A 27,763-nucleotide genomic window follows, 5' to 3' on the forward strand; every position below is an offset into this window, starting at 1 on the left:
TCCTCCGGCAGAAGCGGTTTCTGCCTTGCAAGCAAACAACAAATTACCACAACAGTCTGTCCAGAGGGCGAGAAAATCCTTTTGCAGAGGATTCAGACAACCACCGCTGAACACACACACACACAAAAACACCACTCCAACAGTTGACAGATATGTGTGAATGAACAGACTCTGTTGAGTTCACTTGGCTTATTGACTAATCCACATAATTTAAGATGGTAGCTTGAGCAAAGCAACAGCAGTTACAGAACAATTACACTAAAGCTGGAGAAGATGGTGTGTGTGTGTGTGTGTGTGTGTGTGTGTGTGTGTGTGTGTGTGTGTGTGTGTGTGTGTGTGTGTGTGTGTGTGTGTGTGTGTTTTTGTGTAAGATCCTTCCTGTTGAGCTTAACATATTTTTTCTTTTTTAACATTTTTTTCTTGCCTTTATTAGATAGTTACAATGTAGATATAGGCAGGAAACAATGGGGAGAAAGGGAGAAGAGTGGGTATGACATGCATTAAAGGTCTCCAGCTGGAATCAAATCAGATATGTTGCAGTTACATGATGTCTGTCTCAAGCACTAGGCCACCAGGACCTGATGTGTTGAAACAGCTCAGCTCAATTCACTCTGACAAAATAACACCAGAGAGACAAGTCACAGTCGAACCCAAGCAACATCTTAGGAAAGGTATAAACAATGAAATTATAGTAATAAATAGAGCACAACACCAAATCTGGCTTCTTCAATATCACTGACAAAGTCCACTGGAACTATGAAAATGCCACTCCCATAAAAATCTAAACCTAATAAAAAAGCAATATTGTGGCCATAAAATAAACAGTACGACTAAGATGAGAGAACAAATCTTATTAAATGACCACAGTGAGTTTCACAAAAGCCACTACCCATCTTTACTTCTCTGCAAAATCCGTTTTTGTGGCATCATTATTCAATATGGACTTTTTATTTCCAAAGGTAGAAAATGGAAATGCAATTTGTTTTGAGCATGGAATATAATTATATATATATCACTGATATTTTTAGAGAAAACAAAGAGAAACAATAAAAAACTTTAAAGGTGTTGGAAAAAGTAAAAAAAAAACTGTAGGATTTAAAATGACACAAGAAGTTGATTCAGACCCCAGCAGGAATTACAGGTCTAGGTTGGAGCTGCTAGGCTAGGAGTTCTACCAATTTACAGTATCTTTAGTATCAATGAAGTTCTGTTGGATATACTGTGTTTATGAACAGCAAGACTGATGTCAGATTACAGTTTTTAATGCGATTCAAGGAGGAACTGTTCAAGGCTTTTCTTACTTTTGTTCTACTGTGATTCAAGTATTGATCTGGCTGTATGCTTTAGATCATTGTTCAAGCAGAACAGAAGCCACTGCGCCAGTCTAAATTGTTTGGCACTGCGAAGCAAGCTGTCCTCTATAATTTGCCTGTATTTGGCTCCATTCAGTGCTCCTTTATCCACACATGTCTCCCAGTTGTTTATGCTGAAAAGCCCGCGGACAGCGTGCTGCTGTCCTAGCCATTCTTCAAAGCAGTGATGGTGATAAGCTGCGACTGGTTTCTGGCAGGCACAGAGCTTAACATTATGGCAGATAAGTTCAAATATTCGTTTAATCAGTGCATACAATCTTTTTGTCTTATGCTTCTCTGCAGCTTCCAGGCTGCTGTCATGAGCATCTTTTCTGCCAAACAGACCACATCTCTGCTGCATTGATTACTATCCTGCTAGCAAGATGTGTCATCATAGCAGTTTTATCAGTGTGGTCCTCAAATTCAGCTAAATGTCATCTAAACAAAGTCTGCCTTGCCTGGCAGCTCAGGTCAGTTTGATGACCTGCTGAAAGAAAGTGTAGCACAGCGTAAAGATGCAATTACTGGGCAACGAAGGGACACACTGATACACGGGGCTTAGATGTAAACAAATCATTTGAAATCATGTCTAGTGAACTGCACTGGGTCAGGCTGTAAAGAAATATCAGGACCATTTACAAGAATTTGGAAGAACCTCAATTTAAACTTTGGGGTGAAATTCTTAAGCAAATTAGAATATGTGAGACACTTTTTATTGGTTGTATGAATTGAATATGAAAATACATACTTTCATACTATGGGTTATTGTGCACACATTTGTGAAAAACATCTTGATTAAATCCACTTAAAATTTTCAGATGCAACAATACAAAATGTGGAAAGAGTCAAGAGTCAAATGTTGACTCCTCTCTGAACTCATTGTTTATTCTTCCTTTCTGATAAAGTTGGCGATCAGTAGACTCCTGAGTGATTAACATACCCTATAGCTGAGAACTAATCTTTAACCAACATTTTAAGTTGTTCCTGCAGTAAAGCTGAAAATAAGATAATGTTTTTTTGAAAGTTATGGCAGGCAGCTGCTGGGCATCTTAACTCAGGGAAGACTGATCACTGCTCCCTACAGCTGCTCCTCCAAAGTCAATATCTATCCCATTTGCAAAATTGAAAAAGCAAATTAAAAGACAGAAATGAGAAACGTCTCCACTCCAGTCACTCAAAGTTTGATGTTAAGCAATACTGAAGGGAGTTGGCCCGCAAGTGCGCGATCCTAAATGAGAAAGAGAGCAATGTTCAATTTCGCCAAGCACCCTCTTTTATAATATTCTTCTCTCGGATTGGTAGTAAAGTGAAATATCGCTTTCTGGCAGAAATTATAAAAAAGACCTCAGAGACCCATGACCATTTTAACATTTGTTCACGTAAATTCAAATGAAGCCAGAGCTCTGTCGAGAGGGTCGATTGTGGAGCAAGTGGAAGAAATCAACTGGATGGGACGTAGAAAAAGGGGACAAGAGTAATGTCAACTTGTATTAACCACAGTGAGGGGATAAAAATCTGTTCACATAGTTACATCCTATTTCTGGCAAAAGCAAGCCTACAATGTAAGATTAAGGTACAGGTTAGGATGAGGCATGTAACATTATGGTCCACACTATGTACGCAAATCATAGAATTACAAAAATATTTGGTAATTAAGGCAACAACATGTTTTCATAATTGAGAGCTGTAATAGTTAAGAAGTCCCTGAGACATAAGCATGAATATTCAGGGTTTGGAAGAGCAAGTCAGTGGTTTATTAGGAGAGAGGCAGTTTTAATGAAAGGTGGGACAGGAGCTAACTACAGTCTGTAAGTGTGAATACGTACGCTTTCATTAAATGGATGAGCGGAGTGTGTGAGCATGTGGAAAAGAGATAGGAGATGAGCTGCTGAACAACGTCTGCGCGCGTGCGTGCGTGTGTGTGTGTGTGTGTGTGTGAGAGACTGCGCGTGTTACTCCCTCACCGGTGTGCAGTACTCCACCATGGGGTAGTTGAGCTTGTGGCCCTTGGCGGTGCGCCCAGAAAAGAAGCAGCTCTGACACACGTCATAGTTGAAGTGCTTCAGACTGCGATACCTGAAAAAAAAAAAAAAAAAAGAGAGAGAGAGAGAGAAAGAGAGGTGAAAAGTGAGATAAGTTGAGTTGGGAAATGGTGTGTGTGCAGATGTCACTTTCATGTCCTCAGGGTCTGTTGGTGTGTGTGTGTGTGTGCGCGCACAAGTGAGCATATATATAGCACTACAACTTGACTCATCTCAAGGCTACTCTAGGGCCTCCTGGAGAGCTGTGGATTTCCACACTCTATCACACAATCCTACACACACACACACACACACACACACACACACACACACACACACACAATATGCTGACAGTGTGACAGACAGTTGGATTTCTACCAAAACACAACAACGTGACAACAACTGTCGGGATGTTGTCCTCAGCAGCAGCTGCAGCCAGGAGGCCATTTAACAGCTAAATTGAGACAGGAGCCATTCAGACATAATAGCTTAAGTCTTTTATCTCTCTCTCCTCTCCAGCTCTCCCCAAGGTTAGCTGACTGATGAGTTACGAGAGAGAGCCATACATCAAAGGATGCAACAGTGCGCACGACACCACCAAGCCAAATGTGCCATTACGTGCTGACATGTAGCATATTACTATGAGGATAGGGTGTTAATTCACCTTCACAGCAAAAGGTGCAGAGATGGCCCTTAATTAATGAGTTTACCCACCAACAACTTGGTTAATAATGGAACCTGTGTGTCTGGCCTTCTTAGGTGACATTCTCTTACATATTAAAAAGCAGTTTTTATTAAGCACCCTTTGTGCAACTTTCCACCACATGCTGCGTTACAGTGTATACATTTTGATAATCTAATAATTATTATTTTCATGCCCAAACATTCTGTGTGTACATGAAAAGTATGTATAATATATACTGCCAAAATTACAAACGCCTGTTGTTTTTGCCTCTGAGCGAACGGACCCTGTTTACACAGAAATAATCAATATAAGATCAATTCAAGACAATGATTAAAACAGGAATACAATTAAATAACACAAATAGGTATAAAGCATATCTTTTATTTTACATAGTAAGTGAACAAACCTCTGCACCTATTAAGATCTTTTTGCCCCCTTCAACTTAACCTGTGTGTACACAAAAGCTACAGCACTTCCCTAAAATGCTGTTTATCTGGAAACACAAGCCTTTTAGGTCTCCAAACCAAATGCAATAAAAGCAAATAACACGGCCAGAAAGAGTGTAAAACGAGAGAAGAGAAATAAAACTGCATCAGAAATAAAGGTCAGAGTCCAATTTTACATTATTCATCCAACAAATTATCATAAAAACATGAAGTTCTTTTGTATCACTGGCCTTTTGTAGCAAAAGCCATAAAGTTTTAATGGTTGCTGGCAGGTTCAACATTGCAAGTGAATACGATGTAACACATGCCCAGGAAATGGTGCATGTGGTTTGGTGGCTTGTTAAGAATGCCACTAATTAGTGGCAGTTGAGTTGACATTTGTCACATGTAAACAAACCTGCTGACACAGTACCCTTTAAATTCTGTTTGAATTTTTGTATGATCTCATGTACAATGCTTGTTTAAAAGCTACTATTCCTCACAAGGGAAAAAAATATCTGCTGGTATAACACGATTGGTATCATGTCTCAAGACCACACAAAATGCCTGCTATGCATTTTCCTTCCTCTTTCTCTGGTGCTCTCCGCCATTCCCTCCCTCCATCGCTCGCTCTCTCTCATCGATCAATGACAGAACCTGGGAGACGTGTGCTTCATCAAATGTCTGACTATATTTCTCTTTCTGCTGGCGAAGCAATGGATCTGAAGGGGACAATTCTGCCACCCTACTTCACTTACCGTGGCATTAAACCTATCTCCAGCCACAGAAAAAGCATCTCCCTGCTCGACTAGTCAGTGAAAAACTGAATTTTATGAAGCTGTTGAGGAGCAACGCACATTTCTCTCCCCCTTATGTTACTGTATAAGTGTAATTGATCAGGAACCAACTGAAACAAAGGTAGCAATGGGTGTGCGAGTGTGTGTGTATGTGTATGTGGGTGAGCGTTATTGTCAGTCCTGCACAGTATCAGAGGGTGGTCTGTTACAGAATGTTTGCCAAGCGATCGGCTCCCTGTGAACTTTGTAAATGTGCCGGTGTCGTGTATGTTTGTGTGTATGAGGGTTTCGTTGTTTGCGAGTATGTGTGTATGTTTCATTGTAAACCTCCGGATGGTATTTAGTCAGTGGTGTATCAGCTGCTGACATTTAGATAAATGTCTGCCCTCCAGAGCAGATCTGCCCTTTATGCTCAACCAGGAGAGAACAACTCAGAGCAGTGCTACATTTGGTGTATGTGTGTGCATATGTGTGTGTGTGTGTGGTGTGTGTATGAGTGTGTGTGTATGTATCGTTGTGTATGTGTGTGTGTATGTGTGTGTGTGTGTGTGTGTGTGTGTGTGTGTGTGTGTGTGTGTTTGGCCTGTTAAATGTTGAATACTTGTCACTACCATCTTTATGAGTATTCCACAAATGCTGAATTATATGCTAAATGTGAGCAGGTGAGTGCGTTTACCTGAAGCCAACAATAGGGCACTCTTTGCAGATGTTACACTTTGCCTGATGCTTCGCCGTCTCTGCAGCAGCCACTCTGTGCAGCACAGGAAGCCAAACCATGGACTGAGGCTCCAGACGCATCCAATCAACAAACTGCCTGGGCTCCAGCTCCACCTTATTGGTCACCTGGGCATAAAAGAGGCGGGGCCAGAAGTTAAGAGCCTTTCATTCAAAAGTTTAGGAACCATGTGAAGTTTACAGTTTCTATAAAAGTTCAACAAAGAGAGCTGATAAACTGTAAAGGCATAAGCATGAAAGAGAAACATGCACAAAACCATTCCCAGAAATGAAGAAGGGGCTGTAACTCTTAGCTTGTTACCAAAAGCCTAATAAAGATGCAGACAAATTTAAGATGACCGTCCATATTAAAGTGACGAGTCCCTCAGGCACATTATGGTCTTGAATTGTGGACATGACTAAATAACTTTTACGAGTCTCTTACTCATGTTTATTGGTTGAAATATCTTACAATAAACATTGATTTTAACACCCTCACTGCCCCTGTCCTACATGCCCCCATAGCTGTACGGTACTGTTAGCTAACAGCCATATTGCTCCGTGGAAGAAGCTATGAAAAACACCCTCAAACTCCTACTCTGAACTGCTCCTTTGTACTTTTGGAGGTGTAATTGTTCACGTAACCTGTACTTCCACAGAGCTACGGCTATTGTTTTAAATACTCTGGTTGTGAAAAACAATTTCTAGGCTATCCACTTTCCAGCATTTGTCCCCTTTGAAAATAACCTATCGACCAAAGCAAACGTTACTTGATACAGCAGCAATATACTAAGCAGAATCTTTGTTCAGCTGCAGATTATCATGAGACCATTTGAAAAGCCAACCTGGGTTGAGAAGCTTTGACACGGCTGTTGTTACCGCTAAACAAATCAAAGGCGACCTTTCCATCATCCCTGACAGACAAAAAGGGCAGCAAATGCAGCAAAGGGCTGAATATATTTGAAATAAAAGCAGAGATATTCAAAAGGAATCTACTACATATGGTGTGTGTGTGTATGTGTCTATGTGTGGGTGAATGTTCCTTGATCCCTTCCCAAGGCTTAAGGTGTATAAGACTGTACAGTGTCTCAATTTTATTAGCATATCCTTCTGAATGTTGCTATTCATGCTACAAAACAAACTAAAAGGAAGCACATTCCAACATGAAACGTGGGATCAAGGATCGGATTACTAAATTAATATTCACGACTGGCTCTCAAAAACAACATTCAACAGTGAGCTTTGGTGAATTCGTAGCACCAAATATCAAAAAAATGTTAAGTACCAAGTGCTGGCATCAAATATTTAATGAGATTTCTACTCATCTTCACTCATGAAAAGTTTCTAATTTCTAAAAAAAAAAAAAGAAGTTAATTAAGTGTGGTTGTCAGTCAGTTGGGTTTAGGAGGATAAGAAAGGGTCTTTAGGTTTCTGGTTGAGAAGTGACAACACTCCCAATGAATCTTTCACCCTGCAGACATCCCAAATCATCCTAAAATCCTCAACACTTCCATTTGACCTTCCTCTGCACAATCAGAATACCTCTCCGTCAGTCTCATCTTCACTTTCCCTCCCTCCACCTCGCCATCTAACTGCAGAATTATAGCACTTACAGGTTAATTACTGCAGGGGAGAGATGGCTGAAAGGATGACTATATAGACGGATGGATGGATAGATGAAGGAGAGTCACAAAGGAACGGCGAAGGAGCCATATTTATGGCGACACAACCCGTTCATCACAGGCCCATTAAACCAAATGGACTGGGTGACTGCACTGTCACTGGCAGGGCAGAATGACACACAGGTGGGACAGGGCTTTGCTTGTTTGTGTGTGTGTGTGTGTGTGTGTGTGTGTGTGTGTGTGTGTGTGCGTGTGCGTGTGTGTGTGTGTATGTGTGTCTGCCTGGTTTCTACCTGCCAACTTGGTTTGACGATTGAATGATTAATGAGCGACTGGACTACAGCTGGCACAGCAATTCATGATCAAGTCTGTGAGCAATTTGTGCGCACGATTGTGTGTGTATCCGTGCAAGCTCGCCTCTCCGTGTGCGCGTGTGTATTAATAAGTCATCAAAGGAGTGAATTATAGGCAAAGCAGCAAGGTGTTTGCCCCCATTGCCTTCTGCATTATTTTGAACTGAAAAAAAAAAGAGAGAGTGAGAGGCAAAGTTTAAAACTGCCTCACGCTGCTATTTTGGGATGTGCAGCACAGGAAATCAGTGAAATTTATAGCTTCCCAATTTTAATGTTTGGCTCCCATTTATGACTGCTGAAGCATGAGCCAGGGGAGGAAGAAGGAGAAAAATGAAACAGTGATCCCGGGGGAAGAAGACATCATTAAATGCCAGTATCGTCCAGATAAACCCAGAGAAAGTGGTTGGCTGGACACAGTAAAACACTAGAGGACAGCCAGCAGAAGCCTAGAGGCCATTCAAGGCTTCATGGTTGGTCAGCAGAGCTTAAATATTAAAGCACTGTTACAGAATTGACAGTAGCAGGTGGTAGATGGTTGGGAAACGTGGAGGACACTGAGGTGTTTAATGACAATTAGATTTGGCGAGATGCATCACAAAACATAATCTATTACAGTAATGATTACTGTTACCGGGAAAGTTGCCAACTTAAACTAGACTGAGTATTCTGAACAGCTGGTGGTTACTAGTTTAGTTGCAGCAGACACTGAGACTGAAATGAATAATATAGGCTACATTAGGCACTATGGATGTGTTTTAGTAATAGATTAATCGATTACTCCTTGGGGACATACCTAACCAATACATATATATCTATATATATTGTGAGTGCGCACAATAAACATATTAAATAAGGAAGAAGAAAACAATCAACACCATTTTGAAGACGCTAAGACTCCTAGAAAAGAAGTTAAATAACTGCAGAGGAGTCCCACTTACCAACAGATTGTGCACCTGACTATCCCCAGAGTTTCAAGACATGCTACTGTTGTTTTTCCAAGCAGACGACTAAATATAATGGACAGAAATGTGCACTGTAGGTCAAGCTCTGGGTTGAGTTTTACTTTAGTTTTGTCCAAATGTACTGAGTTGTTCTGCTTGGACCAGATTTGTAAGCTTAAATTAGCCCCTAACTGCACTGAGATGCACTTCTTTCTAACATGTCTTTTCAATAATCAATCATGTTTTTCAGCTGAGAACAAATTTTGGTCATTAAATCTGACACAGTGTTTTGAGTGAAAATATGTTAAGATTGACATTAATTTATTATGATGGATTTTCATTTGAATTGATAATCATGCATCCTTTTTTTGCCAGTAATCCATCCAGTATTAACAGTATTATGTGATTACTCAACGAGTGAAAAAAAAAAAAAAAACTGAATCCCAAGCTTCTATGCTTATTTATTCGGGATGTGTGTATGATGCACACTGATGCTTGTGTGTGTTTGTGTGTGAACATACGTGCTGGAAGCAGCTGCGGACGCTGGGTTCGATGTTGGAGCCTCCGAAGGCGGCCACCTCCCCCAGCTGCCTCGGGATTTGGATGGCTTCATGAAGCAGCAGACCCAGCTGCCTCTGGTCACAGGTGTCACCTGCCGATGCTACCTGGCTGAAGAGGTCTGAGGTGGGAGGACAGAGGGAGGTACAGAGAGGGACATTAAGAAAAAAAGGGGAAGTGAGAGAAAGAGTCAGAGCATGTGGGTGATATTTAAAATAAAAGATAACAGTATAAATAGATGTGGAAAGAGAAAGAATAACAGAATAGCAGGGAGTGGGAGAGAAAGAGTTAGTGTGTATATGTGGGTGGGAGGTGGTAGTAAGGACACGGGGGAAAAGATACATTTTTAATCTTTCTGTCTTACTCCTTGTATGCCAGGCTCTTTCTCCTCTAATCTCTTCCTCCCTGTGTCCAACTCTCCACCACATTCTCAGAAAGATTGACAGAGCCGTACAGGACATGGACACCTGCCCAGTGACACGCAGGCTCGGCCAGTGAGCATGTTTACGGCGTCATCTCTTTCAGATTAAATTATGAAACATCTCCAGAGCTCATGCACAAACTGAGCAAAGAGAGCAGAGAGGGTAATGCGGAGAAAGAGGGGAGGGGGAGGGAGAAACGCAGGGCATGACAGGTCTTTCTGCTCCGCTTGCAGCTGACTTTGATCTCTGTGTGAGGCCTAGCCCTGATGCCAGCTCCTGTTATGTTCGTGTGTGTGTGTGTGTGTGTGTGTGTGTGTGTGTGTGTGTGTGTGTGTGTGTGTGTGTGTGTGTGTGTGTGACATGCAAACACCAATAGCGACGTGTGTTCACGATCCCCTTTTTCCACACACTTCTTCTCATGTCATCTGACTGATCAACCCCCACATCTCCAACACACTACTTTCCACAACAAGATTACATTTGACATACGCAACTGTCAAAAAAGCATCAAATGGCACCATGCCTGGTTAGGTGTGTGTGTGTGTGTGTGTGTGTGTGTATGTGTGTGTGTGTGTGTGTGTGTAGGTGTGTAGCTATATGCATGGGACTGACAGACAATGACACTCTTAAAGAGTAAAGGAGGAAGGATGCAATCAACCGTGCTTGATACCCTTCTCAGGCTAATAGAAACTGCCAGTGGAACGAATAGGCTCAGGGATAGAGTCCATGCCATGGCAAGAGACAGAGGAGGGGAGGGAGGGAGGAGGATGAGGAAGAGGGGAAGGAGGATGGAGAAAAGAAGGGAAGCAAGAGTAAGTAAGATAGGACAGAAGACAAAGTGGCACTGTTAGACGGATGAACAATGGTGTGAGCAGTGACAGCAGAGACAGATGGACAGAGAGAGATAAAGCAGCAGAAACATGGAGCAAGAAACCAAAATGAGCCTCCTCCCAGTGCAGCAAGCCTATATTCACGCTCCCTAATCCTCAAAATAAATCAGAATAGAAAATTAAATAAAGAACAGGGGAAGCGCGTAGGAGGTCTCTCATCCAATTAGACGACCGGTTCTCCACCTTTCTCTCTTGCTTTCTGTGGGTCTGATTAATACTGGTGGGATTACAACCATGCTGGAGCAGTATGGGATGGACTTGCCACACACTGGCCTGGTACAGGGGTGTGTTTAAGTGCATGTGTACATCAGCAGATATCTTACTTTCTCATTGGCACTCACATTTGTATTTCTCCTCCAGGTGTCCCTTAGAGAGAGAAAGCAAGCCGATCTTCATGGACAGGACACGGATCTTCCCGCTGCGACCACTGTAGAGCCCAAACACACACACACACACACACACACACACACACACACACACACACACACACACACACACACACACACACACACACACACACAAAGTTTTGTGACTGTTCCAATCTAATATAATTGCTCATGAAATGTGATCTGATCTTCATGTATAGACAAACACAATGTGCTTAAACTAAAAACACACAAATACTATAATTAAAGTCTTTGTCTAGTCTGAGTCTTTATTGAACACACATTAAACTTTCACAGTGCGGTGGGAAAAGTAAGTGAACCCTTGGATTTAATAACTGGTGGAACCTCATTTGGCAGTAATAACCTCAAACAAGCGCTTCCGGTAGCTGCAAATTAGATCTGCACAATGTTCAGGAGGAATTTTGGACCATTCTTCTGACAGAACTGCTTCAGATCAGCCATATTCTGAGGGTGTCTGGTGTGAAAATCTCTCTTCAGGTCATTCCCCAGCATCTCTACTGGATTAAGGTCTGGGCTCTGACTCCAACAGGTGGATTTTGTTTCTTTGAAGTCATTCTGTAGATTTACTTTGATGTTTGGGGTCAGTGTCCTGCTGCATCACCCAGCTTCTACTGAGCCTCAGCAGGTTGTCAGCCACCCTGACATTATCCTGTAAGATACCTTATAAACTTGGGAATTCGCCTTCCCCTCGATGATGCCAAGCTGTCCAGGTCCAGAGGCAGCAAAGCCCTGAATCATGATTCTCCCTGCACCCTACTTCACCTTTGGGATGATGGTTTCATGTTGGTATGTGGTGTCCTTTTTACAAGATAATGTACATAGTGCTGCATGTTCTTCCAAAACAAGTCAACCTTATTTCCAACAGTCCACAGAACATTTTCACAGCAGTGTTGTGGAGTGACAAGCTCTTTGGCAGACTTCAACCATGCACCACGATTTGGTAGAATCATGAGCAGAGATGTTAACCAGCTCCGATGACTCCTTTGAGCCTTTAGATGCTACTCTGAGGTTCTTTTTTTAGTTAGGCATGTTTGGGTTTTAGGAAAGCTGTTACCCACACCTCCAAACTAGTTTCACTGGCTGAACTCCACGTTTGTTAACCCCTGACCAAGAGGTTCAGATATGCAGATGATCCCAAAGTGTTCACTTACTCTTCTTGCCACTATATATACAGTATGTTTTTTTTATGCATTGAGTTCAGTGCAGATCTGAATTATATGCAACAGCAGTGACAGAAAATCATTATGTGGTTCAACAACCTTGAAATGTGTATGTGCGTTCCTGTAGTCTTAGTGAGAGAGCTAGTGATACTCTAATTGCATTTTCTGTGTACCCACAAACAATGTTTAGATCTGAAAGCAAAATGGTTTACAGCATGTGAGCACACGTGATTATACAGAGAATACTGTACGTTTCGTGCTGTTCAGGCCAGTGCAGAGCTTATTTGCACATGTGCCTCCATATGTCTATTCGAAAACAAACACACTGCATAACAGCCATTTGTATGCCAACCGGGGCTCTCGCTGATGTGCATAGCATGATGACAACCTCTGAATATGAGTATGACTGTGTAAATATGTAAAATATAATCATTATGCACAGACGGGACCAACAAAGATGGACTGGAAAATTCAAGAGCCTAGTGATGCCTCAGTTCTGCCACTTTCATCCAATCTGATTTAATTTAATTTCACACATTGTATTTTGTAGGACATGTTTCAATATGTAAACAAGTAAGTGCATTAGAATACATTTTCATAAGGCGAAGATGCAGGTATCAACATGCAGTTCCCCGATTTTGTAAAAACCTTTGACAAATTGGTGACTGATGCATAACCCTCTGTCCTGAATGTAAAACAGATGGCATACGTACGTGTCGTAAACATTGAGCAGCCAGTTGAGACACATGTCAACACAGAGCGGTACGTTGACCAGGTCTTTGTGCTCCTGCTCCAGGCCGTCGTAGATGGACGTCAGGCAGTTGATCACGTCGGGAACAGACAGCAGCTGATTGTTGTTGGTGAGTTTGTGCTGCTCGAAGGTGTTCTGGGCCACACTGAGGTCCAGCAGGTCCACTGCAGGTGGAGAGGGGAGGAGGGAGATAGAGAGAGGAGTGGGCAGGATGAGTCAGACGCAAAGGTAAATAGGGGACAGCAGGAGAGAAACAGGGAAGAGACAGCAGGGACAATTATTGGGAGAAAGAAGTTAAAGAGAAGAAAGGAGGAGAGCAGACAGAGGTTAACAAGAACAGATGGAAGGAACAAAGTTAAAGAACAATAAGAAATCCCATAAGGGGGAAAAGAAGAACAGACAGACAGGAAAAAGAGCAAGTTGGAACCATTAGTAACTCTTCCAACTTGTTCACTGGGCTTTCAGTAGCAGACTATTCATAGAGGCACTTTAAAACTGCAGTCTTGACTGATATTTTGTCCAAAATAGTTCAAAACAACCAAGTACGGAAGTCTGGTGGGAGTACAGACAGAGGACTGACTGATCATTGTTGTGAAATATTAATGTGAGAGAGAAATCTGAACAGAAAAAGACAAATGAGGAAAAGGCAGACTTGAGATCAGTCCAGTTCCTTCTAATTGAATTTTTTGTTGACGTCTTCAATGATGAAAAAAAAGTTAAGTTATATTTATATCAATATCTCAATTATACTTCCATCGTCTTCTATGCTTTAGCTTTCACTTATGTATCTTGGAAAAGTGTAAAAAAGAGAGAGAAGATTTAACAGAACACACTGATCCAGTTCTTTGGCACAACACTATTAAACAAAGTAGTCAGTTGCATAAACACACACAAACACACCGAGACAAAACAAAGGAATAGAAACAGATAAAATACAAGACGCTTTCAGCAGCTGTTGTGCAGCAGATAGCGCCATTCACACATACAAACACACACACAACTGGTCAGTGGTGTCTAAATTGAAAAGCTGTGGTGTTTATAGTGTTTGAAGACTGAAAACTCCCCAGTCTGTTATTGAGTGCTAAAATATTATTTTCCTAAAATAAGCACAAAAAACTTCCTTGTATCAAGATGCCAACACTCCTTGAAGTCTTGAGGAACAAATCCAAGATCAAGTAAGTAAAATAAAAGTGAATGTGCTGCAAACTCAAAACATGAGTGGAATTAATAGATCATGTGATTTTGGGATGCAGTGTTTTAATATGAATTTAGACGCCTATCAAGGGCAAACTCAGATCCTGATTGGATTCATAATTAGTGTTTTTTTCAAGGTCCAAAAGAAAACAGTTGATCCCATCTCTCAAATGTAGATACCTCTAGGTGACTAAAACAAATCTGCTACAAGTGGCTCATTAGTGTGACAGTATAGATCATTAGCACTAAATTAATGTTAAAACCTTTTTCAGACAAACTCCTCATGTCTCCTCATGTCCTTATGTATATCTTCTATTTTCAGGGTATTGATTACACTGTTTTAGTTCAGTATTATCCAACAAATACTGAAGTTCAAAAACTTTTTGCTGATATGGTATTCATGTTGCATGAACCCTCAGTTCGGTCTTCAAATCTTCCTCTGACCCCCTACCAGTTTTCCCCTCACAAAATTGAAACACTGCTCTCATCCCTCTCGCTTCTCCTCCTCTCTCAATCTCCTCATTTGCCCCATCACTGTTACCCCCTCCATGGCCCCTTGCCTTATGTTACCCCCTGTGCCCCAGACAGAACTAATTACTAGGGTGTATCCATGTGGAGGAGACACAGTGGGGCAGTCATTCTGTCAGAAAGCAAAACTTTACTTCTCTCACTACACATGCAGATATGATGCTCTGGGGCTGTGGCACATTAGCAGGGTGCCACGCAAGCTCATTTGTGCCTCTCCATCCCCCTGGCACAGACTTAACCCAATTAACCGTTTTATAGTATCCCTGTCATGTTTGTTAGTGTTAGAGTGTGTGTGTGTGTGTGTGTGTGTGTGTACACACACACACACACACCCACACACACACACACACCCACACACACACACACACCCATTCATACAGCACACTCAGGTCTTCAAGTAAAGATTCCACATGAATCTAGGCTAATAACTAATAACTACTGACCCTTGTGCTGTGAGTGTGATCCGACACACACACACACACACACACACACACACACCCATTCATACAGCACACTCAGGTCTTCAAGCAAAGATTCCACATGAATCCAGGCTAATAACTAATAACTACTGATCCTTGTGCTGTGAGTGTGATCAGACACACACACACACACACACACACACACACACACACACAGAGTTTTGTGACTGTTCTAATCTAATGGATGAAATTGAATTGCAGTGCCCCAAGTCGAAATCACTCAGGCTAATGCATTCCCGTCACAAACACACGCATGCGATCAGAGAGGCAATATGAGATAGCAAACTAAAACGCCTACATCACTCAAACTCATTAACAACCAACAAACACAATAACACACTTTGATACCCACGATTATTCAGGTACACACGTCTCAAGCTGCACTCACACCTACATCAGACAGGATATATTTATTCACACACACAGAGCAAACTTCCTACAAACAGCGGGATGTAAATGAGCAGTGTGGGCTTGCAGCGTGTGTTGCTATAATAGTGTCACCAGCTGGATAATAGTTAACATTTGTCACCATTATTACACTGTGCTGAGCCAACAGGGGTGGAGTCTGCACAAACCTGCAGTCTGTGTGTGTGTGTGTGTGTGTGTGTGTGTGTGTGTGTGTGTGTGTGTGTGTGTGTAAACAGAGTTGATAGCCACCTGAGACTGTTGTTAATAGCTGCTTTTATCAAAAGCTTTCATTATAAACAAGAAAACAGCAGCTCTCATGTTTTGTCAAAAATGTTAAAAATTTAAAAAAAGAACAGGCTAAAAAAATCCCACCTGTGCACGCCAAATGAGGCTTTGCTCAACAGGCGTGATACAAGCACCAGCTGCACATACACATACAAACACTGACTCAGTGTGTGCAATTTTAAAGCCAAAATAGCCTGTGTTGTTCTGGCATAGCATCTGGCAAAGCTTCAAATCATTACTGCATCCCCTCGTTGCACCCAGACTTCAAAAGAAGTGGACCACAACTGTAGGTATTAAGGTGTGTATGTGTGTGTGTGTGTGTGTGTGTGTGTGTGTGTGTGTGTGTGTCTTACTTACAACACAGTGCTTTCTGTAGTCTGCGGATCTTCATGGCTGTACGGTATGCTGAGAATCTCACATTGTTCAAGTCCGCTACAGGCAGGGATGGAGACGGAGAGATGAAAGGTAGACGGACAAAAAGAAAACGGAGGCAGAAAATCAGAAAACAAAGTACAACAAAAATCTGCCTACTGGGCAACACAAGCAGGACTCCTGTCAACAATGAAAGCTGGCTTTCTGTTAGTTATTGTCTATGGGATGACCAAGGGGAGAGGGGGGGCCAATGTGGACTGTGTAATTAGGTTAGTGAGTTCTGTCTCAGTGGGGGCCGGTGCTATTTGTTGAGCTGCTGGCCTACAGCAAACGCTCCCAAAGTTTCACAGCTTATTACTTATCCGGTTGCTCATTAAGGAACAGACATACTGGCCACCCCACAGGGACACTGACTTGCATATGGATATTAGCCGGGTGAGGGAGAGAGGGAAAAGATCAGGGTGCAGTTTTCATCAAGTTAAATGTGAAGTGTAAACTAACAAGACAAGTGAGAAATAGATGTGCAGGATGTAGTTGATCCCTCACTAGAACTCAGCCGTCAAAAGACCAGAAGCTCATTTCACCAAATTACAACATCCAAGTTGCAATTGGCAACATGAGATAATTTCCTCTCAAGTTAATTTTGTGTGTGACAATCATTCGTGAAATGTGACACTGCCACCATTTATGATCTGCGTGTAAGCGGTGCTCCCAGATTGCTTTTGTGAAATGTGCCCCTAGCCCTTTAAAAGACCAGTTAACTGCCATAAAACAGGCTTTAGTCATCTGGCCATGTAGATAGATTTGAGTTACTTGAGCCCACGTTCTGAAATATGCGGTGCTCAGGGCATTGACACATTATTTAAAACTTAAATTACTGCCTTGTGGTTGTATGACTCCGCCAAACCAGCCAAGTTACAGGAAATATGGTCACAATCATATGAATTTGTGAGTTGTGGCCAAAAACATGTTTGTGATGTCACGGTAATAAGAATAGAAGTAATGGAGTTCGCTCTGTGCATTCCTGATATATTGAATTCACAAGAGCATGAGATCACCGTTACCTTGAACTTTGACCTTTGACCACCAAAATCTACTTAGTTCTTCCTTGAATCCAAGTGGACCTTTGTGCCAATTTTAAAGAAAATCCCTCAAGGCATTACTGGGATATCACATTCACAAGGCCATAACCGTGTTTTATGAGGTCAGAGTGACCTTGACCTTTGACCTTTGACCACCAAAATCTAAACAGCTCATCCTTGAATCAAAGTGAATGTTTGTGTCCAATCTCAATAAGTTCCGTCAAGGCGTCAAGATATTGCGTCCCTGAGAATGGGCCGCCGGCACGGAGGTATAAAAAATTGAACATCTCTTTTTAGAATCAGCGGGACCATTACTCTGGACAATGTATAGCACTTACAATGAAAAGTTTATATTGAAACTTTTTACTGCAGAAATGCTAAAAAACAGTTGACATTGACAGCGGACATTGACAGTGTCTTTTGTGGATTAACCACAGTGACAGAACACAGTTTCTGGACCAAACTGGTCATGTTGATTCTTTGAACTGATTTTTTTTTTTTATGTGACCTGGAGCAGCAGCAAATGAAATTCTCCTTCATTGTACTGGAGTGGTGACATAAATCTATCACAGTTACAGTATCCCAAAACCTAGGCAGATAAAACCAAAACAAAAACATTTGTGTGAACCAACCTTTCTATTTTTTAAAATATAAACTTCGACGGTCAGAACTCAAAGACAACAGTAGTCATTGTGAGTGTTTCCTACCGAGTGACTGGTAAAGCTCTGTCATCTTTGGATGGTCCCAGCAGGTTGTCTGTGTCTGGTGACTGAAAACCACAACAAGAGAGAACCATCAGAGTAAAAAAATACAAAAAACACATAAGCTGACACACAAACAGGAACAGGAAGCACTGACGTCAACAAGCACACACACACACACACACACAGAAACTGACAAACACTTTCAAGGATTATCACCGAAGAAAGAAAAAAAAACCACACAGTGATAAGCAAACGTACTTTGAAAGCTAAGATACACAAAAACACACACTCAAAATGACACTGGTAGACACAAATGTGTCAGAATGAATACACAAGCTAACATCACTATTATCATCACCATCATTTGCCGTGTGCAAACATTGTCGATAGCTTTATTACTAACTCTTTACATACCGCACCCGAACTGGGGACAGAGGCTATAGATTCCTCCACAAATCATAAATCACTAAGTCCCCTGAATGAAACAGCAAGAAAAGACACACTCAAATCGCCACATACTGTGAATCGCTCTCATCACCATGGCATCTGTCTTTTCAAAAACCATGGGAGATAAATATAAGGGGACCGAATCTCAACTCCCTGCTTACATTTCTACTTCAGAGAGAATACAAACACATACACACACATACAAAACAATAAGAACAAACCAAATATACAGAAAACCAACACTACAAAAATAAATAAAATACAACCTGTGCTAAAACCGATCAAACATAGTTGCCTTCACACATAGGAAAGCAAAGAATCTGGCTTTTCTCAGGCTGCAGCTGCCAATCAGTGCATCTATCTGAGCTCAGCTGGCCGTGATGTGGCTCCTCTGTGTATATTTCAAGAAGGTGCCTGGCTGTCAGAAGCTGCACTCAGATCTGTGTGGAATGTTTGAGAAGATTTCTGGAAGGTGGTTTTTGGTTGTTTTTTTTTAGTTTTTTTGGAAGGTGGTGGCTCCCCTGTGGTCTCTATGATGGGTCGCTCTCTGCTGACAGGCGGCAGGAAGTGAAGTTGAGTGCTGACAGTGAACTGAGGTGGCAGAGGACCACAGTAGCCCTCCTCCTCATCTGCAGATGTTCATCACTATTCAATGGCCTGATGACTTCTGCAACCGCACAGGCATCGCTAATGCCTTGACATCCCTGCACTGAGGACAGACTTGTGTTTTATTCAAACGGACTACAAAGGGCTTGGATGAATGTACAAAAGCCAGGGGATTTGCTGATATTTGCTGCACACAAACACATAACTACAGGCATACTGGCTACCCAGGCCACAATTGGCCGCCAGCTATCGCCATAAAACATTTTTGTCATTCATGTGTGGAAGGGTACATCACAGACAATACAGAGCTAGTACAATGATGTGATACACAATCACAACTTAAATCTGTATCATATCTATGTACAAACACCACAAGGGAGGGAGCATTTAAATCAAGAAGATTAGATAGCTTGTGCTTATATCCACAGCTCATGAATGCCATAATGAGGACAACTGAATTGTCAGGTTCAACTGTCCTCAATGCTTTCCCCTCATCGTATTCCCCTTTGTAATGCCTGAGCAATTTTATTTTGTCCTGCAAGAGGGTAAAAAAAAGGAAACTGATGACACTTTGACTATAAAGCTGCTACAGTTTAGATAACACTGTGGGAAACATCCACAGGGAAGAGGCATCAAAAATGTTAAAGAGCAGAGGACATTACAGAAATTCCTCACATACAGTGTGAGGAATTTCAAACCTAAGGTTGCTTTCATATCTTTAATTTGGTTTGTGTTCAAGAGTGGTAAGCTTGAACTCATACAGACAGTTGGGTCCAAAAGTCTGAGAACACTTTCCCATTCAAGCAACCTCACACCAAAAACAAACTGCACCAGAGTTTGCTTGAAAGTGGACCGAGTTTACACAGTCTTTCACGTTTAATGGACTAACCAATTAATTGAAAAACGAATCAGTGCTGAATGTTGGGATAAACATGATTCAGCTTGGTTGTTCAGTTCACTTCTGTATCAATACTATCCATAGTGTATACATAATGATCACAATGATCCTTCACTTCTACTTTTTTTGGGCAGGTATCTTCCAAGTACAAAAGAAATTTAAACTTTAAATTGAAAACAAATGAAAATGAAAACATGCAAATTAAAATAGCCGTTTTCAGGTTGTCCTGATTTTTCAGGAGGGGGCTAACTGTGAGCAAGAGCGTCTGGGGATGCAGCCGCTTGGGTCTTATGCAATGCGTGTGACATTTTCCTTCATAAACATCATTTAATGACATCCACAGTGAGAATAAACGAATGAAATGGGGTCACAGAAGGGGATACTGCAGCAGGCAGAAGGGGATTAAATTAATGTAGTCACTGGGGTACTATGAGTGGGAAAATACCCTTTTGCAAGACGTTTTTATGAGATTTCTGTCTAAACGAGCAACCAAAGCAGGCAGTTGAAGTGACCCAACAGAAGAGGGGCAGTCTGACCCTCTTACACTAACAGATCACCACGATAACAATTAGGCTTATCAAAAATAATTGGTATTTCCTTTGACGTTTTCTGTGTAGAACTGCCATTCCCAGCTGTTACATTCCAACGGAAGGTTAAAGTGGTTTTGCTAATTACTCACTTCTTCTGTGCCGCACCATAATTATTGCACCACATTTTCCCATTACTTGTAACTATGCCTGTTTTCCTGTTGCTCCTACAAAAGGACAAAACATTAAATGTTACCTTTGCACAGCAAAAGCCCAGAAATGTAAATGAAAAAATCCCTCTGGAATACATCCACCCCATCCTGCCCCATGGGGCAAGGGGTGAATCTATCCCATCAAACAGTTGGCTGCAAACCAGCCAACGCATCTGCGCAACACTTCTCTTTGCTGCTGGGAGTTTGTCACTGTCAAACATTCAGAGGCCGCCATGAATAATCATGAGTGTGCAGATGAATGATTACTAGCGTATCTGGGTATCCAAAGAGACAGAATTAGTTAAATATCTGAAAAAGCAAGAAGGAGATTTAAGGGGCTTTTTTTTTTTCTCAGTGACAGCAACCTGCCAGACTTCTCACAGTGTCTCTGACAGGTGATAAGTGCCTGCATTCAACACCTGACTTGTGTCTTTTTCTGGCTTTCACGTCTTCTCGTCTGCCTTTTTTTTTTGCTCTTTAAAAACGAGCCCCCTCCCTTCCTTCAGTATTCTGCTTTTGAAATACAGTTCAAACTTGGGACTCATTTATAAAACTTCTTAATCTAGACGTTTTGAAGAAGGGCTGCACATTGTCCAATCATGTAAAACCATCCACACATAAGATATCCCAGCACCAAATGTTTCCTGACAAAAACACAAAGAGACAGTACAATCTAGAAAAACCTTGGAATGTAGAGGAGACTTTCTCCAATCTTTGCAGAGATGAAGTCCTGCTTTATTTCCTCTCAGAAAGGCCTCAAGACCCGCTAAAGTGCCAGAATGGGTGAAATGGGACAGCATGTGAGGTTTGCCAGCATGAGGCTGCTGGCATAGAACTCGTGTGAAGCCATTTGATTTTTCCCCCAATATGTCGCTTGAACTCCTCACTACAGGGGGTGGACAAGGCGCAGTTTTAATCAGGGGCCCTTTGTCAGCCCAAAGTAAAGAGGCAGAGTATGAGAGGAGAGGGAAGAGAAGAAGAGGAAAGGTTTGGGGAAATGAATGCGCCAAAGATTGATGCGGGTGTCCCAAGGATGTCACGGCACTGAATGCGACCTATGATTAGTCCTGGAGATGGATTTAGAATTCAGTTTTCAAGCTGCAAATTAAGTGGGTCTGCATGCATGTGTATTTGTGTGTGGAGAAGGATTGGAAAGGGCAGTGTGCAGCATAAAAAAATCATCATTTTAAAATGAAGCAAATGCAACACACTGTGGTTTAAGTTAATGGAGGAGTGATTCTTTTCCTCCTGTTTCTGAGAGGCAACATAGGGTTGATGTGCAAGCCACTGTGGAGAGAAAAAACCTGGTCCAACCATCCCAGAGGCATCGACAGAACATATGGCGCGTGCTCACAACAAGTCTGTCTGTGTGTGCATTTGGTTTGGAAGTTTCAGCTCGGATCAAGTTGGAGTTCATATGCACCTTTGGGTGTGTGTCACCGTTTCCTTGCCAGTGTGAGGGTGTGCATCTCTGTTTGTGTGTCTAAATGCATTTGTGTGTATTGTTTTGTGCGAATGCCCTCGTGCACAGATGCTTTGTTTGAGTGGGTGGATGCAGGTTCGTTGGATGGGCATATCTGTGATCACAGGCTGTTGCTGACTTTAAAGTTATAAGCCTGTCCTCGCAGTCGTTGCTTCTCTCTGGCTTTCATCTCTGATCCCCCTGTAGTGCCAAGCCTTAGGCCCAAACATGTCACAGGTATCCTTCCCCCTCTCTCTTTGTCTCAGTCCTATTTTTCTTAATTTCCGTCCGTCTGAAAACACTTTACCTTGAATTAACTACTTTTAATTGCTTGTTTTGTGATAAAAATGCTTTACTAGCTTTCAAGAAGTCCTTCAATGCGCTGCCTCTGAGCAAGAGTCTTCAAAAACAGTCCCAACATATTTAACTTTATCGCCATGTCAAAAATATTTCATGTCTCTACAATTTGAAATTTTATCCCACACCATCCTACCATGCTAAGCGTAAGTATAAATGCTTGGGAAAATGGTTGCAGCACACTTTTTGGAGACATGGAGACCTGACTTGTAAATCTTTATAGGAAGAAAATGCAGGAAATATGGTCACAAACTCCCCTTCCTGAGTTACAGTTTTCTGAGGTGACAATGAACATTCAGGAAGCTAAACGTGTTTTGTGTGGCCACTGTGACCATAGATTTTTGACCATCAAATTCTAATTATTTCATCCTTGAGTCCAAGTGAATGTTTGTTCCAAATTTGAAGAAATTCCCTCAAAGCGTTACTGAGATATTGCATCCACAAGAACGGGACGAATGGACGCACAGATGGACGGACAACCTGAAAATGTCATGCCTGTGGTCCTGGCTGTTTTGCCGGGATGGAGGCATAATGACCATTTGAAAACTCAACTGAGACAGTGATATTTCAACTCAGGGCAAAGAGCAATTTAAGGGGGACTGCCCTAAAAATTACACCCATTTTATCAGCATAAATCACACAGTTATGCTGTAACAGTGTCCCAAAAGAAAGGAGAGAGAGAAACAAAGACAGGAGGACTGATTAATGATAGCTGAAACTGCTATCCAAAGATTTTTCTAACCACCAGCCAAAAATGAGGGTGAATTCAGGTTTGGTTCGTCAGCATTTCACTAACACACTGTTACATTATTTCTAGATAACGAGGTCCTTCAAACTTTCAAAACTGACATATCCTGAAGAGCAGAGAAGCTGCCTTGCTCGCTACCTACACAGATACTCTCTTTGCCTGTTTAAATAAAAACTGCTGTTTGGCCTGATTTGGGACAAATTAAAATGGGAAACAACATGTCAGGCTAAAGTTTTATCATGAGTATTAGAACAATGTGGGAAGCTGTCCTGGGATTCAGCCAGGTGTTATTTATTCAAAAGGAGGTGCTAATGTTGGACTGAATGAGAAATTTGCAGGTGAAATAGTTTGAATTTTAATATGTGCAGAGGAGCAAATTGGCAGAAAGAAATTCCTGAGTGGGAGTAAAATGAATTATGTATGTGCAAGGAATATACATGAAACAACAGCCACCATTTGACCATTTGTGGGTGATGTATGTGAGAGGTCACTAGAGGTCAGAGCTCTGATGTGAACAGGTTAAAAAGACTTAGAGAGTATTAGACTGCCCACAGAAAAATGTTTGAGATAATGGGCTCTTTCAGAGTCGACTAGGAATATATCTGAAATGCAAAATAAAAAAACATAAATTCAGTTCCACCACCGTACTGCCTGCTTTTGAATCTACTGTGCATTGAGGAGGAAATCTACAAACTCAACAAAGTTTCCTTCCAAAGATTCATAAAAGATCATATATCTGACTATAGAGTATACTTTGGCTTGGTTTGATTGCTTTAACCTGCATGACCTACATGTAATGGCCCATAAATTACTCATAAGACATATTCAGGAAGTCTTTTGCAGATATTCTTACAAACTCGCACAGTCTGCAGGTCTACAGTAGCAAGAATCACAAGTCTGGGACAGTCATTATCGACCTGAGGATCAACACCCTCAGAAGAGGTCATATAATGAATATGAGAGGTCAAAAGATAATCACTTAGGTAAGAGAAGCAAAAAAAAATGCTCTGCTATACAAAATTCAGTTCATTTTTCTCCAGCCTTTGCCTTCTTTAAGTACTACATGATTTGACCTCTACAGACCTCTAAAATGTAGTCAGATGAATTAGTAGTGTGTTAAAGAGTCACACAGCAAAACAAACTACAGACCATTGATATAGGAGATGGAGATAAATACCAAAAAAATGAAGGAAATGTTAAAAACAACAGCATTTTTACAAACAGTATCCAGACTGTTCTACATTGAACGCCTTACCAGTGTATAGTAATCATTGACAAACACTCACACACATGCACACACAAATGCAAACAATTTCCACAGGCACAAAGGGGGCTATTGAAGCAATTTCTGGCCACTTACTTGATGTAATATGGAACCTTATTCTGAGATACTGCACGTTGCCAGGGGAGCTGAACTGAAGCTGCAAATGGAGAGGGAGAGAGATAGAGAGAGAGAGAGAGAGAAGGAAGAGTCAAGCCGTCAAAATCAAAACACCATCTAAATAAACAATTTTACCATGCAGTATAGTAATCCATTTAGTGTTTGGAGCTTGACGTGAAATAATTCTCACATCCAACACATCTGCAGAATAACACAGTCTAGCTATATAAGGAAGTCTCTCACTGTCCATTAAAATTGTACAGGGGGAAAAAATGTAAATGGGTATTGTTCTCTTGGAAGAAAGAGGGAGGAGGGAGACAGTCGGGAATGAAAGGAAAAAGAAATAAGCAAAAAAACTGTTGAGAAGTGGTGCCATGTGACCAGGTTTCTGTTCATCTTTGTGGGTATGAAAGAAGACAATAAACACTGACAGACTAGGGAAATCTTAAAAATGACAAGCTGATACAGTGTTAAGAACAGCCAAATATAAGACAAGGAGCTCTCAAGAGCAATATGGAGCACAAATGTTGTTTGATTTATCGCCCTCCCACTTTCCCTCCTCCTTGACACAGCTCTATGCTCAGATAGAGAGATGAAAAGACAGTAAGAGAAAGAGATTAAGCGAGATTGGAAGATATACGAGATGGATAGGGCGAGATAAGACTGCAGTACTTTATTGATCCCTGAGGGAATATTAAACTACTAGTGTAATGAGAGCGAATATGTGATGGAGTAGATAGTGTCATAGTGCCAGGAAGATGAAAGAAGAGCCAGAGTGGTGTTTTGTCTGTTGCAGTGGCTAAGCTCTCAGCAGGGCTTAGTTAGTAAATTCACGTCTACTGGTGACACGGCGCGGCTTACCACCTGACTTGAATCACAAACTGTCCATTTTGTGTACGTGTCTGACAGCCAGCAAAGAAAATCAGGCGGAGCAGAGAGAACGCTAATGTCTGTATGATTATAGAAAATGACGACAGAGAAAGAGAGAGAGAGAGACACACACAGGGAGCGAGAGACTGGCTGCTTTGTTTAATGTTCACACTCCTGCATTTGTCTCTTCTCTCTAGCTTTGTCTCTCTGTTCCTCTCTCTCTGCTAATGACCACTCTAAAGAGGAAGAAAGAGGAGGGAGCCAGTGGAGAGCTGTAATTAAGCTTGCATTATTCAACAGCAGAGGGCTTCGTCTGCAAACTGAGAGTAAGCGCGTGCACCCACATATCCACTGAGCATGCATGACAGTTAAAGTGTAATGCTGAGGATGAGAAGATGGGACATGAAAAAATTAAGGGATGGGAAACAGTGTAACTGAGTGGAAACAAACCCCAAAATTTCCTATTTTCCTCAAGAGAGGTAATTGGCTCTGTACTCACTGGAGAGGAAATGCTGGGAGGAGGGGCCGAAGTCTCTGTGGGCTTCCTGAAGCAGCTTCAGTCTGTCCTCAACCGCCACCTGCACGATGACCAGACAGACAGGAGAGAAGACAGTCAGCTGTGGACATGAGAGTTGCAGTGAGAGCAACAGAACTTCATACTTTTCTTACAAAAGTATAAATACAGAGTGTGTCATATCTGCAATTTACAGTGAATATACAGTCTATGCTGTTATTTACCATTGTATAGCAGTTCACTAATATCTCATGGTTACTATTGTCATATCGTCCACCTCCAACATAGGTGTGTCATCAACTCAAGTTACGAGGTGGTCACTTATTAAAGCAAAACAAAAAGTGGAATTAACGCCTCCACCAGTGAAACTGCAGGAAATATGGTCATACTCTCCATTTCTGTTCCTCACTTACAGTGTTGAATAATGGGCAGTGTTTTTGCAGAATATTAGGATGTCACAGTGAAGCTGACCTTTGACCTTTTGGATATAAAATATCATCAATAAATTGTGTCATAATTAGCGTATGAATTCTTGAGTTACAGTCAAGAATTGTTTTGTGAGGACACAATGACCTTCGACCACCAAATTCTAATCAGTTCATCGTTGAATCCAAGTGGATATTTGTGCCAAATTTAAAGAAATTCCCTCACGGCGTTACTGAAATATTGTGTTCACCAGAATGGAACGGACAACCCGAGAAACATAATGCCACTGGCCACAGCTGTCGCCGACGTGGAGGCATAAAAATATGATGATATATGATGCTTTGATGTCTACACTGAAATGCAAGTGAAAGTCTGACATTAAGAATGCAGGGAATAAATTGTATTGTTACTTTCATCTTCCATTACTGGTGACAAGATGAGAAGCCAAATCGGGCAGAGCATTAAGTGCAGCTGTATCCAGGCACCCAGAAATATGACTTTACTCATCTTCAACTGTTGAGGTAACTGAAGCGGTACAGAGGCGAGAGAGCGAGAATCTTAAAAAAAAATGATGGCAATGACACACAGCCCTTAAAGCTGAATAATGTTGGAATTGTGTGAATGTAAGGATAGCATTAAAGGAATATGATCAAAACCAGGACAAGACTCAAAACCATGTCTTTTTCCTTTAATACTCCATATTTACTTTTATTATTACAAAACTAATGTGCCCTAAAATATGCTAGTTCAACTGCAGTGAATTCAGTGAAAGGTGAAAACTTCATACAGCTTTACAGAGTTATCAATCGCACACACATTTACTCCTGCGCTCCTGTGAAAGCTGCATATTGACCTCTCAGGCAGTGCACCTGTGCCCTATGTGTCTGTGGGATTGCTTTGCATCATCTGTCTGAGTAGCAGGACAGTACTGGCAGTCTGTAATACTAAGACACACACCTAAGGTATTATGGCAGCCAGATCACATCTGTCCACACAGGAAACCTGAAAATAGGTACAGAAAAGAAGATAGCTCGGCCTCTTTCTGGCCACTAATGGCTGTAATGGTCACTATCCCACCGAGAGGAAGATGGGAGCTGTCATCATATGAAAACCAAATCACCAAACTACACAGTCAGAGCTGCTTTATTAGTGAAGGTGTTCCTGG

General features: G+C 41.6%; 1 protein-coding gene across 2 annotated transcripts in view; it reads right to left on the reverse strand.

Annotated features, from left to right (window-relative positions):
• Positions 1-27,763, reverse strand: part of utrn (utrophin) — a 168,588-nt gene that overhangs the window by 25,021 nt on the left and 115,804 nt on the right. For both annotated transcript variants that reach the window (XM_022737918.1, XM_022737919.1), the window contains 9 exons: positions 26,158-26,236; positions 24,768-24,828; positions 18,154-18,215; positions 16,350-16,424; positions 13,061-13,262; positions 11,122-11,207; positions 9,432-9,589; positions 5,957-6,123; positions 3,317-3,428 (listed from right to left, as the gene is read on the reverse strand). In XM_022737918.1, coding sequence (XP_022593639.1) covers positions 3,317-3,428; positions 5,957-6,123; positions 9,432-9,589; positions 11,122-11,207; positions 13,061-13,262; positions 16,350-16,424; positions 18,154-18,215; positions 24,768-24,828; positions 26,158-26,236 — 1,002 coding nt within the window. The remainder of the gene's footprint in view (positions 1-3,316; positions 3,429-5,956; positions 6,124-9,431; positions 9,590-11,121; positions 11,208-13,060; positions 13,263-16,349; positions 16,425-18,153; positions 18,216-24,767; positions 24,829-26,157; positions 26,237-27,763) is intronic.

This window comes from Seriola dumerili, unplaced genomic scaffold (genome assembly GCF_002260705.1).
Source record: "Seriola dumerili isolate Sdu_G_001 unplaced genomic scaffold, Sdu_1.0 BDQW01000025.1, whole genome shotgun sequence".
In the NCBI taxonomy this organism is placed as follows: Eukaryota; Metazoa; Chordata; class Actinopteri; order Carangiformes; family Carangidae; genus Seriola; species Seriola dumerili.